Source organism: Eucyclogobius newberryi, unplaced genomic scaffold, assembly GCF_026437365.1.
Source record: "Eucyclogobius newberryi isolate DKJ021-1_F unplaced genomic scaffold, fEucNew1.0.hap1 SCAF_2, whole genome shotgun sequence".
Classification (NCBI taxonomy): domain Eukaryota; kingdom Metazoa; phylum Chordata; class Actinopteri; order Gobiiformes; family Gobiidae; genus Eucyclogobius; species Eucyclogobius newberryi.
The window spans coordinates 20,209,072-20,223,644 of record NW_027315834.1 but is presented as its reverse complement, the minus strand read 5'-3'; the positions used below and the strand labels follow the sequence as shown (position 1 = coordinate 20,223,644).

The 14,573-nt window shown below is 40.0% G+C and overlaps 1 protein-coding gene across 7 annotated transcripts; it reads left to right on the top strand.

The window, feature by feature from the left end:
- Nucleotides 1-963: 963 nt before the first annotated feature.
- mctp1b (multiple C2 domains, transmembrane 1b) lies at nucleotides 964-13,161 on the top strand. Of its 7 annotated transcripts, XM_072454214.1 has the most exons (23): nucleotides 964-1,497; nucleotides 2,165-2,176; nucleotides 6,357-6,486; nucleotides 6,554-6,696; nucleotides 6,771-6,850; nucleotides 7,412-7,535; nucleotides 7,649-7,693; nucleotides 8,415-8,453; nucleotides 8,725-8,892; nucleotides 8,957-9,087; nucleotides 9,774-9,960; nucleotides 10,034-10,127; nucleotides 10,189-10,291; nucleotides 10,378-10,480; nucleotides 10,547-10,648; nucleotides 10,709-10,783; nucleotides 10,953-11,072; nucleotides 11,157-11,267; nucleotides 11,496-11,549; nucleotides 11,621-11,730; nucleotides 11,800-11,909; nucleotides 11,993-12,090; nucleotides 12,588-12,954. In XM_072454214.1, exons 1-23 carry the CDS (start codon nucleotides 1,066-1,068, stop codon nucleotides 12,657-12,659), a joined length of 2,643 nt encoding a protein of 880 aa, XP_072310315.1. In that variant the 5' UTR covers nucleotides 964-1,065; the 3' UTR covers nucleotides 12,660-12,954. The 7 variants fall into 7 exon arrangements, 6 of the variants coding, with proteins under 6 accessions (XP_072310315.1, XP_072310316.1, XP_072310310.1 ...); XM_072454209.1 differs by lacking the exons at nucleotides 964-1,497; nucleotides 2,165-2,176 and adding an exon at nucleotides 3,340-3,667 and having other exon boundaries at nucleotides 12,588-13,161; XM_072454210.1 differs by lacking the exons at nucleotides 964-1,497; nucleotides 2,165-2,176 and adding an exon at nucleotides 3,341-3,667 and having other exon boundaries at nucleotides 8,728-8,892; nucleotides 12,588-13,161.
- Nucleotides 13,162-14,573: the final 1,412 nt, after the last annotated feature.

Genomic DNA, 14,573 nt, shown 5'->3' with positions numbered 1-14,573 from the left:
TCATCCTGGTCATCCAGGATGTCCGGACATGTAAATTTCCTGGCAAGGAGGGGTTGTGTCAGGCTGTGACTTTAGGTGTTAAAAATAAATCAAATTGAAATTGAATTGAATCGAAAATTAAAAAAGGCAAAGGGCCAGATTATATTTTTCCACATCAGCACTTACCTGAGTATTTTGTTGGTCCTATATCTGTACTTTTACTCAAGTAACAAAATTCCACCACTGCCTATTCCTCAGATAAAAACCTGTGACGAATGTTAAACTAATCTATTACTCAGATCTATACCACACAATAACCACTGACACAAATATAATGTCTCCAAACAATTATAGCATGCAAGACCTTTAGGAATGTCGTTTTTAAAGCAGTCAGTAGCCAAGCGAGTATGAGAAGATGTGCACTTTGTTAGGCCACTGTAGATTTGTCCACTAATAACCTGAATTGAATGTTTTGCACTTTTATTTGCTGTCTTTTACATTCCAACATGTGCTTTTTGAAAATGAGTCATGTCCATTCTGAATGATCTATTACCCGGTTGTGACTCTTTTAGTTTGAATACCACAAACCTGCTAAAGACATTCATTTCTGTGTCAAGGCTGTATCTTTTTTGGCCAAACACATATGAACCAGGGTAAAAGCCACACTATGTTTTGTAATGTATTCATTTATTGTGAGTATTTTAATACTAGGTGTATGTGTAGTGCATGAAAACCCACTGGACATTTTGTACATGATTTAGGAGCATATTTGCAATAAAGAATAAAAAAAGAAGCTGTGATTTGTACGTTTGGAAAGACTAAACCGTCAAGTCTCCCCTCTAAAATAACAACAAGCAAATGAATAAAGTTTCTCTGTTGGCCATGGCCCCAAAGGCCGGGGTTTGTCCTCTGGCCCCTGTAATGTGCCCGAGGCGCAGTTTATGTGGCTGGGACACTGCGCTAGTAAATATTGTGAGAGGGGCTGGTCCCGCCTGAGAGGCAGGGTCTTTACTGGGACTGAGAGAGGAGCTGGAGACCGCGGGGGCTGTGGCTTTGACTCCTGTGCGACCACCAGCCTGTCTGGAAATGGAGCGGGGTGAGAAAGATGACCGCGAGAGCTCGTCCCAACAAAACACAATATGGAAGCAGTTTCAAGCCAAAGCCAAACCGCTGCTCAGTCCGAAACTGGGATCAAGGGAGTCCGAGGACAAAAAAGAGCGAGGTATGCGGATGTTCAAGAAGATCAAATGGAAGCAAAGCGCTGCTTTGGACCGGGTGATTTCCTCTTCTCAGCCCGACCTGCTTTTCCCTGACGCCGCGGGTCTGGACGCTCCAGACGGAGACAATGTCCGCGCTCATCCAAGCCCAAGACGCCCCCCGAGCAGCCCGCACAAGCCCACTGTGGCACAGCTGGTGCACTGCCACCACAAGAGCTCGTCTCTGGGCTCTGCGTGCATGGAGGCTCTGCCAGAGCCGACCAGGCGTGAGGACAGCGGGGCAGATGAGAAGCAGGCGGCCGTGTCACAGCCGCAAACACCGCGGGAGAAGCAGGAGGAGGACGCACAGGTGAGACTGGACCTCTGCAGGCTGCTCGTGAGCAGCATCACTATGATTTCTAAAGCATGTTGTAGTGACACTATGAACCCATTCAACAGCCTGTTGGACTTTAAGAAGCATCACAGGGAAGCTGCATGATGAGTCACGTCCCCATTTTCTAAAATATGCCTTTAGATTGTTGCAATATTCCCCTTTAACTCCAGCTTCATGAGCAGAGGCTGATAAGATGTGCACTCCTCCAAGGCATGTGTAACAATACAGAACAGTAGCCCATATGCAATGATACAAATTAGAATTATTTAAATATTTGTTATATATTTGAAATATAAAGGTCACAAAAGCACACTACACTGCTTTCACAGACCACTATTTAACTCATTTTAATCTTACACGGTCTTAATCCGGCTTTGTCTGTCAAACAGAGGACTTTTTGTGTCAGTGTCACCTAAAGCAGAAGGCTGCTCTGGGAGATTTGATCAGCTCTTTGTAATAGTTGACTCGTTACCTAGTGCACAATGAGCAATGTTACATGAGACACCGTTTACACATATGCACACATCTGTATCTCCCAATCAACAGTTTAGCACCATTGATAATATATTGATAATGAATGATATTAACTGACCAGAGAGATTCTGCTGTAGTATTGTATTTAGTATGAAATAGTGTTCTCAAAATCAATTAAATGATCTTTATCGAGTATAAATCTGCACGGTAAATAAAGTCTATTACATTGTGTTGAAAACATCTAATGTCTAAAAAGGAGCCTTTTCAAATGATCACTGCAGTATCAAAATTGGTATTGAGTATATTCCTGAACAGGATATAGGGCTGGGGGAGAAGATGAAGAAAATTAGATTGTGTTTAATCAGTTTAATTTACAGCAAACTAAACACAGACACTTTTCCTCTTCCCCTCGTCCTATTGGTCAGCCTCTGTCGTGCTCTGAGTGAGTAACAGGTGGATATAACCATTTTTCAACGATCCTATCTTATATTAACATTTATAAGCTTTACTAAAATATTAAAGGATTCATATATAACCCATGCTCTTACTGGTTTAAAAAAATGAACTATAATCACAACTGAACCTGTGGCCAGAGCCTTAACCTGCAGATAGAGGACACATGTTTTTCTCCTTCTCAGTATTTAGGACAGGCCTCATATTTAGCTCAGAAGCTGCAGAGTTTCCTCGCAGAGCTGCAGAGGCTGCACTAGCTCCGATTCATGAGTGGTGCAGGTGCTTTAGGTAGAGACCATTCAGATCAGAGAGATGTGGATGTCAGCGCTCAAACTGGCAACACAAATGAGAGACTCGTGTGAAGCTCATTCTGCTTTCTGATTCCATACGATTAAATAAGCATTGTAGTTATCATCAGTGAAACGTATATTTGATTTGACCGTGTTTAGCTTGTATGTGGGGACACAGATAGGTCATGTTTATGAAATGTATATTCACGCTTGTCCCTTTATGTGTGCATGAATTGTGATACAAATCTAAATTGTGATTCCTTATGAAAGCCTTTCTCAATAACGTAATAACTTAAATAAGCATAATGCACGACTTTGCCAATATTCATCTCCTCATGTTGAGCAAACAGTTTTAGCAGTTATTAAGATGTGTTAAAATGTGTTTTGCTAGTGCTAAATGTTATTCATTTTATTGTGTAATGAGGCTGCACCAAAGTGACCTGGGGAGACTTAGCACCCTGACACCTTTGTAACCCAGCGTTATTAGGCTTACTCACTGAAGGATTAACACTGAACCCAGCAGACGATCTCCGCGCTCCTCCCACTGCGCTCCTGCCTCCTTTCCCTCTGTCCCTCTCCTTGCACATGGCTGCTGATGAGGGCTGGTTTTCATTAACTACTTTAGCTGTTTGTGTGGACCTAGACTTCAGATCTGTGTCGTGGAAGCGAGATCTTATTCTCATCTCATGTGAAATCCTCGAACTCTCAGAACCTTATTCAACCACTTTGTCTGTATGAATATTGCTGCGCTGTGACTGACCCTGGATCGTTTTGTAAGAGAGGCCCCGGTGGCAGAGTCCCATCAAGCCTTACGTAGCTTGCTCCGCTGTGCGTCGGCAGATGAGTCCTTCCTGGTCTCAAGATGTGGACGCCTGCTGTCGGTGAGGGCATTGACTTCACCTTACAACGTGTAGAGAAATGTAGAAGTGTTTCCAGCAGGCTTCAGTACAGTCTTGTCTTGCTTTTATTCTCCTTTCGCCTGCTGCTAATACTTAAGTACTTCTATATATGTTTAGTGACACTTTTGAGTTTCAAGTGAGTATTATATTATCCATACGGTTACATTTTTATTTTTCATATTCTTTGTAAATCCAAGTGTGAATGTATTATTGGCTATTGGGAATTCCATAAAGTAGGGCAATGGGGAATATGTCGCAATAGAATCTAAATCACAATTTTCCTCTGCAAAAAAAAACTAAATATTGTGTGATCATGTCTAAAACCTGCTACACCTATAGTTTAGATCTCTACAAAGTGAAACGCATGATGGGATTCTTATGTTTAGCACTTTATATGTCAGTCTTCTCTCAAATGTTGCTCCAGGACTTGTTTCAAATGTGAACTTTGAACATTATTGTACAATTAAAACATTCACTACAAATTGAAGATACTATTCTCAAAATTGTCCTGCCATATCATAAAATCACATTAGATGCAGCTACACAAATCTAGTGATGTAAAGCTTATTCATTTAATTGATAATTGTGATTATTCAGGTCATAATATTCAGTAATAATATTCAGTCATATTTAGTAAGAACCAAAAAATACTAATGGCGAGAATCCTAAGCAGCAACAATTTCAGTTCGATCTGATACTTTGAAAAAGTCAAACTGCATTTTATCTGGCTGTTTATGTGGCCAGATCATACTTTTATTTTATTTATTATTCAGAAAGTTTGATTTCTTAAATGCTATAATCCATATATTGATATTCCATACCTTTACCCAGATGCTCCCAGATGCTCTTCTTGGTACTGACATTTATCCAGGCTTGGAACGATGTGGTTGATAGACATTTCAAGCTGAATAACCCTTTCAGAAGTGTGTGTTTGTCTCTGTGTTTCTCCTGCTGACATGCACTCTTTCAGAAACATCGTCAGCATCTCTTCCAGTTTCACACTGTTGCACTTCTTTGTGGGTGTTGTGAATAAAATGTGTGTTTGGCTGTCTCTTGTTCTCTCGTTGTATTGATCCCTGTTGTCGATCATGGAAGCATTATTAATGTTAATGATCTCTTGAGGCTGGAATAGCCTGTTAGAGAGTGAGTGGTGTGGCTATGAAGAAGATTTGTGGTGATGCTGCAGTTGCTCATCTTAATGACCAATGTGCTGTCGATGCAACAAGGCTTCACCTAAATATCAAACACATTACATTGTGGTTCTTCTGCTTTTGTTTGGTCAGACGTGTATCAGCTCAAAAGTGGCATGGGTACAGAGCGGTGTTAACATGTAAATGTGTGCTATACAAAGACAGTGGTCATTTTGTTTATGTGGCCATTTTCATTTAAAATACCTCTTCATAGCACAGAGGTTAAAATGTATCGATCTTTTGGTAGTCAAATTGACTTTGTGGGGATGGCTCTAGGGCCCAAAAAAGAGTCAAATCAACAGTGACCCGTGTTTATGTTACAGGAATAACTGGGCTTCCAGAGTTAACCAGCAGCTTACTGTGGATTAAGTCCTGTGGCACTAAATCAGGAAGCAAAGTACAGAGATGAGAATAGTGTTAGGTCAAGAGGAGGTCCCCAGCCACAGAGTGTGTTTCTATAATAGGTGAGCGTGTTTGCACATCTGCAACACAATCTGGTGCCAAAATAGTGTAGAACACATCTACCTTTGCCTCACACCACAGTTCACATGATGGATGAGATCATCTTGATGGATTACTTTGAATGTGTGTTTCCTGTCTGTCGATGTTACATCGACTGATATAAACAGTAAATACCAGCAGCTTTAAACCTTATATTCTTATCAAACAGGTTTAATAATCTCATCCTGAACTGGATTTAGTCCATTTATTACATTCACAGTCACATATAGTCATGTATATAGTCATATTTAATGAGGCAGATACAGCTCATCCAATTCTACACATCTGAAACACAATATTATGTTAGTAGAAGTGCTATTGTATAAGTTACCATTAGGATCGTAAATCTTGTCACACCTTGTAAATTCTTGAAACAATCGGTCTTTCATAATCTCAAGAAGTGGCTGTTGTGCTGTGAATGGTTGCATTGACATTCTCTCACCATCAGACCTGGATACATTCTGCCAAGAAATAACAATAGATGGAATGAAACTGCAATATTTGAAAGCACTACTCACACTCTTCAAGCACATAATAATAATAACATAAGAGCAATATTATTGCTCTTATGTTTACATCAAACTACTTCTGTAACACTGTTGACATTAATGACAGCATCTGAAATTAGATGATGATCTTCATCTAATCTTCAACATCAGAGGTGATGCAAGCTGTAGAAAGCATACACTAAATGGACAGAATATCAGATAAACAGCACTTTGGAGGTTGGGAGGAAGCTCTGGTGTAATTTCCTGTCAGTGGTTACCCTAGAGATGGTTGCAGTGTGAATGAGACATTTCAGTGTAAGTCGTTGGCAGATGCGGTGCAGACCCAACAGAGAAGGCTCATTCTTGACTCTTCAGAAAAAGCTTTAATTGTTTGTTTGTAAGTGACTTGTTTGTATCTTCATGTGGATGTTGACCTGATACATCCGTTTTATATTGTGGTGCTCATGATAACTACATTATTTATGATTTTAGGGAGTGGGTGCCGGCGCCGCCAGCGGGGCAGGAGCCTGCGGCACTCAGGATCAAGTGTCCTGTGCCGGGATGTACAAACTGGAAGTTGAGCTGAAGAGGGGCCACAACCTGGCCATTCGGGACAGAGGAGGTAGACTACAACCTGTAGTGTTTATTGATGTTACGGATCTGTAGAAACTCTCTATTTGTTCTTCTAGGTACCAGCGATCCTTATGTGAAGTTTAAGCTTGGAGGTAAAGAAGTGTTCAAGAGCAAAACAATCCACAAAAATCTCAACCCTGTGTGGGATGAGAAGACAACATTGGTGCTGGATTCTTTATCCGAGCCTTTGTATATTAAGGTAAAGAAATGTGGAAAACCTTTTTATTCTACAAAAAATGTCAGTAATTTGCAACAGTTTTATAACTTCACAAGGTTTTTGACTATGACTTTGGCCTTCAAGACGATTTCATGGGCTCAGCTTACCTGTACCTGGAATCTTTAGAGCAGCAAAGGTAGGACACGTCATTGTAACGGCCTAATAATTACAAATGAGCCTTTATGTGCTTGAATGGGCAGGTATTTGTAAATAATTTATATTTTGTATATTTGATCATGTTTCGAGGCTTTTACACATTTCAATTTACAACTGTCACACGGTGCTGAACACGCATTTAAACTTATTTTACCAGGCAAAACATTAGGGGCAAAGTCTTATTGACAATGTTGGCCTGGGATATAAAGAAGTATCAATCACATCCCCCTGTTTCTTTGATTATGTGGATGACGATATGTAGATATTCTTTTCAAGCCATGCACTTAGGGTCAATGTAAGACCGCTGCCTGCTGTGGTGACCGGAATGAGCCCTTTTTGAACTTTTTAAACAACAAATCGTGATATTATTTCCCTCTAATTTGCCGTATAGCACAGAAATCTCACTCAAAATAATTTAAACCCAAAGAGATATCAGAAGAACTTACCTCATAATCTCTGTCTTTGTGCCTTTGTGTGATATAAGTGTATTCAAATACATCTAAATATATATGACCTGGATTATATTTTGTCCATATTTCAGGACAATTCCCATCACTCTGCCTTTGAAGGATCCTCACCTGCCGGATGAAGATCTGGGCAGTCTGGAGATCAATGTCACACTCACCCCGAAACACAGTCCCCTCGAGGAACGGCGGGACTCAATGGTTTGTAACTTCACTTGCCCACATATTTCAATCAAATCTAAGCCTTACAAAATCAAGTAGTGCATTATATTTGGTATTGAGGGTAACGTTTCTGGGCCGCTTTTCTTCTACAGCAACTTGAGGTTAAGGCTTATCGGTGGAAACCCTATGTGAATAAAGTGAGTCTCGTAGAAATAAACAGAAAGTCCTTGAAATGCCAAATAGCACGTCCTTGATAGAATCCTTCCCTTAGATCAATACTACAGGCCATAAATGAGCTAAAATTGTGCTGGATTATGTGTGATTTACTGTGATTTTGAGCCAAAGTGTGTCTGTAGCTCGCGTCCAATGAATAAAACAGATTAGTAATAGACGCAGATCCCTGACGCATTCGTTTTGGCCCAGTTCATGGGTTTTTAAATGATTTTTTCTTACTAGAATCTTTCTGGTACATTTAATTAATACTCTCATCCTAATTTATTCTTCAGATTTGTGACTGAATTATGAAAATTAAATAAACCAACATTTAACTTTCATGCAAATGGGGCCAGTGTATCCAGACTTTAAATGCAGCTTCTCAGTATAATGTTTTATTCAGTGTTTTAAAATAAATCATGCGCTGTCTTATCCCGTCTGGAAGAGGAGGCACAGTCACATCCCAAGTAGGCCGAGTCAGACATAAAAAATAAAGATTTGGGACATCGCAGGTGAGGAAAGAATATGGACCACAGTGTGTATGACAAAAGTATTTTAAAACATATCATTTTTTATCATAAATGAGCTGCTGCCATAGTGCTTTAGAGTAGCCCTTGTAGTGGTCCTGAAGTTCCCTCTAGTGGTTCTAAAGACACAAACAGTATTATGGCCGTATGTATTTTAATAACTTTGATGTATGTTCAGACAATGCTGCTCAGGAGATCTTGGAAACGGTCCACTAAGGTAAAGGATGTTGTTGCCATGAGACTGTGCACTCTATTCCCATCTGTGTTGTGGTCAGTGCATGTTACATCCTTGTATTGTCCATGTTTAAGTAGGACAACATTTTATCCTAAAACGGTCTGAAGGTGTACAACTATTCACAAGCTCCAGAGATACTGAAGGAACACGGCAGCTCATCACTTGTCAAATCTGTCAAATCCGCGACTGCTTTTTGATGTGCAGAGGAGGTTCATGTTCTGAGATGCACCTTTCTTCTCTGTGTGTTGACAAGCAGCAGCAATCCACACGTCTGTCCGAGCAGCACCGGAAATCGCAGCTGTGGCGCGGGATTGTTAATATTGCACTTATTGAGGGTCGAACTCTCACTCCCATGGACCCGAATGGGCTGAGTGACCCGTACGCCAGGTTTAGACTGGGACACCAGAAGTACAAGAGCAAGGTAAGGGTAGCTCCTTGCTGTGTCACGACATTAAACTTTTATATTAACCTTTTTCTGTCTGTAGACCATGCCAAAGACTCTGAATCCCCAGTGGAGGGAGCAGTTTGACTTGCACCTGTACGAAGAGACTGGAGAGGTGTTGGAGATCACAGTGTGGGACAGGGACACGGGGCGCAGAGATGACTTCATTGGGCGGTAAATGCTTTTACTCACTGTTTTGCACTGACTTAATGAGCAAAACAGTGAGTTATTGTTTTGAGTCAACAATAACCGTAGTTCACAAAAAGTTAATAATACAGATTAATCAACCTTTTATCTCTCTTATGAGTAGAAATTCATTGTTGAACAAAGTTTGTAAGATCAGGACTTGGGTTGTCAAAAAGTGAAAATCAGATACGAATCGATACTAAAACTAATGTTAGAATTAGATACTTATTTGAAGTATTGATTCTGAAAAAAACACAATAACAGGACATCATTTTTTCTTTCCTGAACAGGTTTAAAATGGTCTTGAGCTTTGTCAGAACTAGTACAAGACCACAATGTTTAAGAGAGAAAGTACAAATATTTTGTGTTTAAAACTTCTGCCTCTTGTCTAAAACCTTGACCTATTTTTTTTTTTTTTTTTTTTTTAAATTACCGTTGTTGTATTTAAATTGTTTTATAATATTCTTCAGTGTCGAAATTGAGCCATTATGACCATCATGACACCTTTATGTGGGTGAAAATGTCCAAACATAGAGAAATTGACAGCCTACAATGCCTGATGCTACCAAAAAGCTGCCATAATGTATCTATAATAATGAAGGATATTGAAATTGCTGCCTGTGATAATCCATCCACCTCATATACATTTGTCCCATCTGTTTTGTTTATTGTAGTTGTCAACTAGACTTGTCCACTCTGGCCAAGGAGCAAACTCATCACCTGGAGCTCCCCCTCGAGGAGTCTCGGGGGTTTGTAGTGCTTCTGGTCACACTCACTGCCTCATCACACGTGTCCATCGCTGATCTTTCTGTGACGCCACTGGACGACCCCCTGGAGCACAGCGAGATTCTCCGGCGATATGTACGTCAAACACATCAGAGTCAATGGAAATACTGGTGGAAAGACCTGTTAATAAACTATTATTCTCCTCAAGGGTGTACTCAAGTCATTCTCCAAGATGAAAGATGTTGGCATTGTGCAAGTGAAGGTGTTGAGAGCTGAAGCCCTCATGGCTGCAGACGTCACCGGTAAAGGCTTCTCCGTTATACGATGGGCCAATGAGAGTGTGACACATCTGGTTTCTTTCAGGTAAAAGTGATCCATTCTGTGTTTTGGAGCTGAATAATGACAGATTACAGACACATACTGTTTACAAGAACCTCAGCCCTGAGTGGAACAAAGTCTTCACGTTGTAAGTCTCTGTCGTCTAGTCAGATGTATGTTGCATTCGGTTCAAACAAATGTATTATTATGTATTGGTTTTGTTTGTGTTGTCAGTAACGTAAAGGACATCCACTCTGTACTGGAGGTGACCGTGTTTGATGAAGACAGAGACAGAAGTGCAGATTTTTTGGGGAAAGTAGCCATCCCATTGTTACGAGTGAGTAAAGCTTCCTGGTGTGGTTGACAAACTGCAGTACAGCCTAATTTTGTTGTATAAATGCAGGTACGAAATGGTGAACAAAAGGGATACGCATTGAAAAACAAACAGTTGACGGGACCAACCAAAGGCCTCCTCTTTCTGGAAATCGATGTGATCTACAACAAAGTAGGAGTCTGATATTTGAACATAGATAACGGTTCCATTCAATGTTGTGTCTTTTCGCAGGTGAAGGCAGCGTTTAGGTCTGTAGTACCAGCAGAGCAGAAGTACATTGAAGAAGAGCATAAAGTCTCAAAGCAGGTACTGCGTTGAACTTCTCCCAAGTTTCTTCTGTGACACACAAATAACAAACTTAATGCAGTTATTATAGGCACTTTTTTGTTAAATTTTAAATCTAGTTTCAATCTATACAGTCAAATTAAAGAAAAGGCAACACAAAAATAATTGCTCGTACTTTTGTGCCTTCCAGTTGCTGCAGCAGAACTTTAATCGTGTGAAGAGGTGCATCATGGTCCTGTTTAGTTATGGGACGTATATCAACAGCTGTTTTGAATGGGAATCTGCACAGAGGAGTCTCTTGTCCTTTGTGGTGTGCTGTAATAAGACACAAATGCATGTTTATCATCAGCAAATGTACAAATGTCCTTTATAATCTTGTCCTCGGTCCTTTCAGATTTTTGTGGTGGTTGTGTGGAACTTTGAGCTGTACATGCTGCCGTTTGCGCTGTTGCTGCTGCTCATTTGGAACTGCATCTTCTCCATGACCCGAGACCCTGCTGACACGGTGAGATACAAGACTAATTACACACATGCTTTTACTTGTTTCAATTACATGTTAACATTATATGAACAAATACAAAAGTTCAATATTTGTTCACTTTCATTCAGATTGTCTGTTTGATTCAATGGAACTTTAAAAATGTCAATGGATGATTCTGTGCAGTACAAATTACATTTGAATCAGATATTGTTGCCTTAAAAAATCTTACAAATATTTTGTGCCATCTCACAGTCGGTGGAGGCCATGTTTGAATGGGAAGATGAAGATGAAGACAAAGATGACAAGGTATTGTAAAACTTTAACCTCATATGTATTTAATATGAAAATCAATATTATTATTTTCTGTTTGTCGTTAGGAATCAGAGCCCAAAGGCTTCATGGATAAACTCTATGCAATCCAGGATGTGTTTGTCAGTGTGCAGAATGCTTTGGATGAAGTGGCGTCATTTGGAGAGAGGATCAAAAAGTTGGTATTTTGCAAGTTCATGTGGGTATTCCTACATTATCTAACTGTTTCTTGTTGCTCCTGTTGTAGCACAATAAACTGGACAGTGCCTTTTCTTTCTTGGTTGGCCATTTTTGCCTTATGTTTGTCCACTGTTCTCCTCTACCTCATACCACTGAGATACCTCGTGCTCGCCTGGGGTGGGTCTTCTGAATACACTCAAACACTGTCACAACATTGTATAATCTTATACTGGTTTTAAAAACTCTTTTTTATTCTTCAGGTATAAATAAATTTACAAAGAAGCTTCGGGATCCGTACATGATTGACAACAACGAGCTTCTTGACTTCCTCTCCAGAGTGCCCTCAGATGTACAAATGGTAGGTATAGATCATACACCATTAACATGTCTAATATGGACATGTTTTTATAAATGTTAGCTCTATGTACAACACATAGTTTTAATATAGCTTTTTGTGCCATTCTCTTATTGATTTTGGTTCATTTGACAGTTTTGTGAGAAATGGACAACAAAAGCAATAGTTGCAGATAATTTATCTGTGACAGTTATCACTATTACCCTCTCAAAATCCTTATGTTTATCTACCTATTCTACTTTCTTCACATCATCAAGGAAACCTTACGCCTGAAACTTGCTTCCAATATCCAACCCACTAACAGGTCGGGGTGTACTAATCCCTTATGTCAGAGTCACTGTGAGATCTGTTTTACAATGTTGTGGGGCAATGTTTGATATATGAGATACTGTGCTACTTATGCTGGGATATCACAACATCTATGTCTGCATCCTGACAAAGAGGTGATCTGATCCAATCAGAATCTTAACTGAACACACTGGATATGTGTTTGTGCTTAGATGCAGTATCGAGAGCTCAAAGTGGAGCCTGGACAAAGTCCCAACAAACGCAGAAGGACTTATCCCAGCTAACCAAGTGATATTCCTCTGCGGGAATACTCCAAAACAAAACTACTATGACCTGTTTTATTTTCACTATATGTTTGTTATACGTGTGGATTGTGTGCTGTATTTTTGAGTTGTTTTGTTGAAGGAAAAAATAATATATTTTAACATTTAAAAAAAAATGGATTGGATACATTTATTTTCATACAGCACTATTATGCAAATGCATGTGTGTCTGTTACAAGCATGCCTGTACAAAGGTGTGGAGATGTTGCATGGGATTTTTTGTATCCCAAAACATTTGTTACATATTTTTGCATGTCTGTGGTGTTTCTGCTCCAGTGTGACAGACTGGCACTGTTTTTACCATCTCATCCATTATGCTCATGACAGACATATTTGCATATGTGGTCACTGACCTGTATTTGCCCTTTACCCCATTAAATCCACCATGCTGGAACATTGTTATTACCACATCATTGATCCTTCTTTACTTAAATCTGCCTGATACTGTCTTCTTACAGAGGTGAACGTTTGCCCCATTCTGAGTGTTGTGAATGGACTGCATGTATGTGTAAATCAACCTGATCCGTCTTTGTTTTGCACCTGTAGATATTTTCAGTATTCCGAGGAAAAGCAATCAAGTAAAAGTTGAACTAAACTTGCATGAAAATCTATTTTTTGAAGAAATAAACACACACAAAAAGCAAGATATTTATTCAAGAGCATTTATAAAATAATGTTAGCCTTTTACGTCACTATTAAAATCAGATGTATTTTATAACTTTACTCTCTGATGTTTTATTTTTTGTTGATAATTGCGCAAGTTGCGTTCTGTCTTTCACTATCATTACATTCAACGTAATAAAACATTTCAATTGTCAGTTTTTTCAAGTAGAAGAGTGTGAGTCAGTGTTTGACCAGCAGAGGGCGCCCGTCTCCATACTCCAGTACTTGGAGCAGTGAGAGTTTCACCTTGGCAACTCAGAACACACTCACATTAACACGGTCTATGGTATAAGCTTTCATTCATACTCACGAGACTTCTGAACTGAATAAACCAAGGGTAACATATAATTTAAAGAGAAAAACATGGCATGTTCACATGTTTTACATTTCGGCTTCTGAATTGTGAATTAATTCTTTGCCTTATCACCTCATGAACAAACACACCCGAGTTCATTGTATCTCATCTACTGTATAAGGTCAAGATCAAGTCCCAGCAGCTAATCTCTGCCCCATTCAAAGCCCAGACTAACTGTTGTTTCTGTGTTTCTGTTTGTGCATTATATTATTGGTATTAATTCTTTCAAAACAACAACTGGAGCTACCGCCCCGTGAGTCACTGAAACAAAGTTTGAGCTCATTTGTTTGATCATTTACTTGCCCTCACTCTTAATAGTTTGTCAATGTGTTCTGCCATGTGAAGCATGTCTAGTGTAGTTACTGTTTTACTAATCCACAATTACTTGAATGGCAGCGTATATTATTTCTTGTACTTCGCCTTCATGCTCCAGGCCTTCTCCAGCATCTCCAGCATGTTCCTTTTTCTGTATATTACCATCCCATGGTACTGCAATGTCCACCACTACCACTTCGGTCTGTCTGTATCTGGAAGTCCCAGAGGACCTTGGCTCGGTCGTTCTCCACCACCTTTGGAAGTGTTTCTCACTTCTGTCCTTGGGGTCTCCAGTCCCTACTCTGCACAGATGTTTCTGTACACTATGGCAGCCACCTGGTTATGGCACTCCATGTATGCTGTCCCTGCATCTTATGAGCTGGATGGTCTCAGGGCCCCCTTTGCACAGCCTACACCTTGGGTCTTGTCTAGTGTGGTAGATCTGGGCCTCTATTGATCTGGTGTTCACTAATTCATGGCCTCCTTCCTTACGGCTAGTGTACAGTCTCAGGGTGCTGGATTTCGGGATGAACCCTCCATGC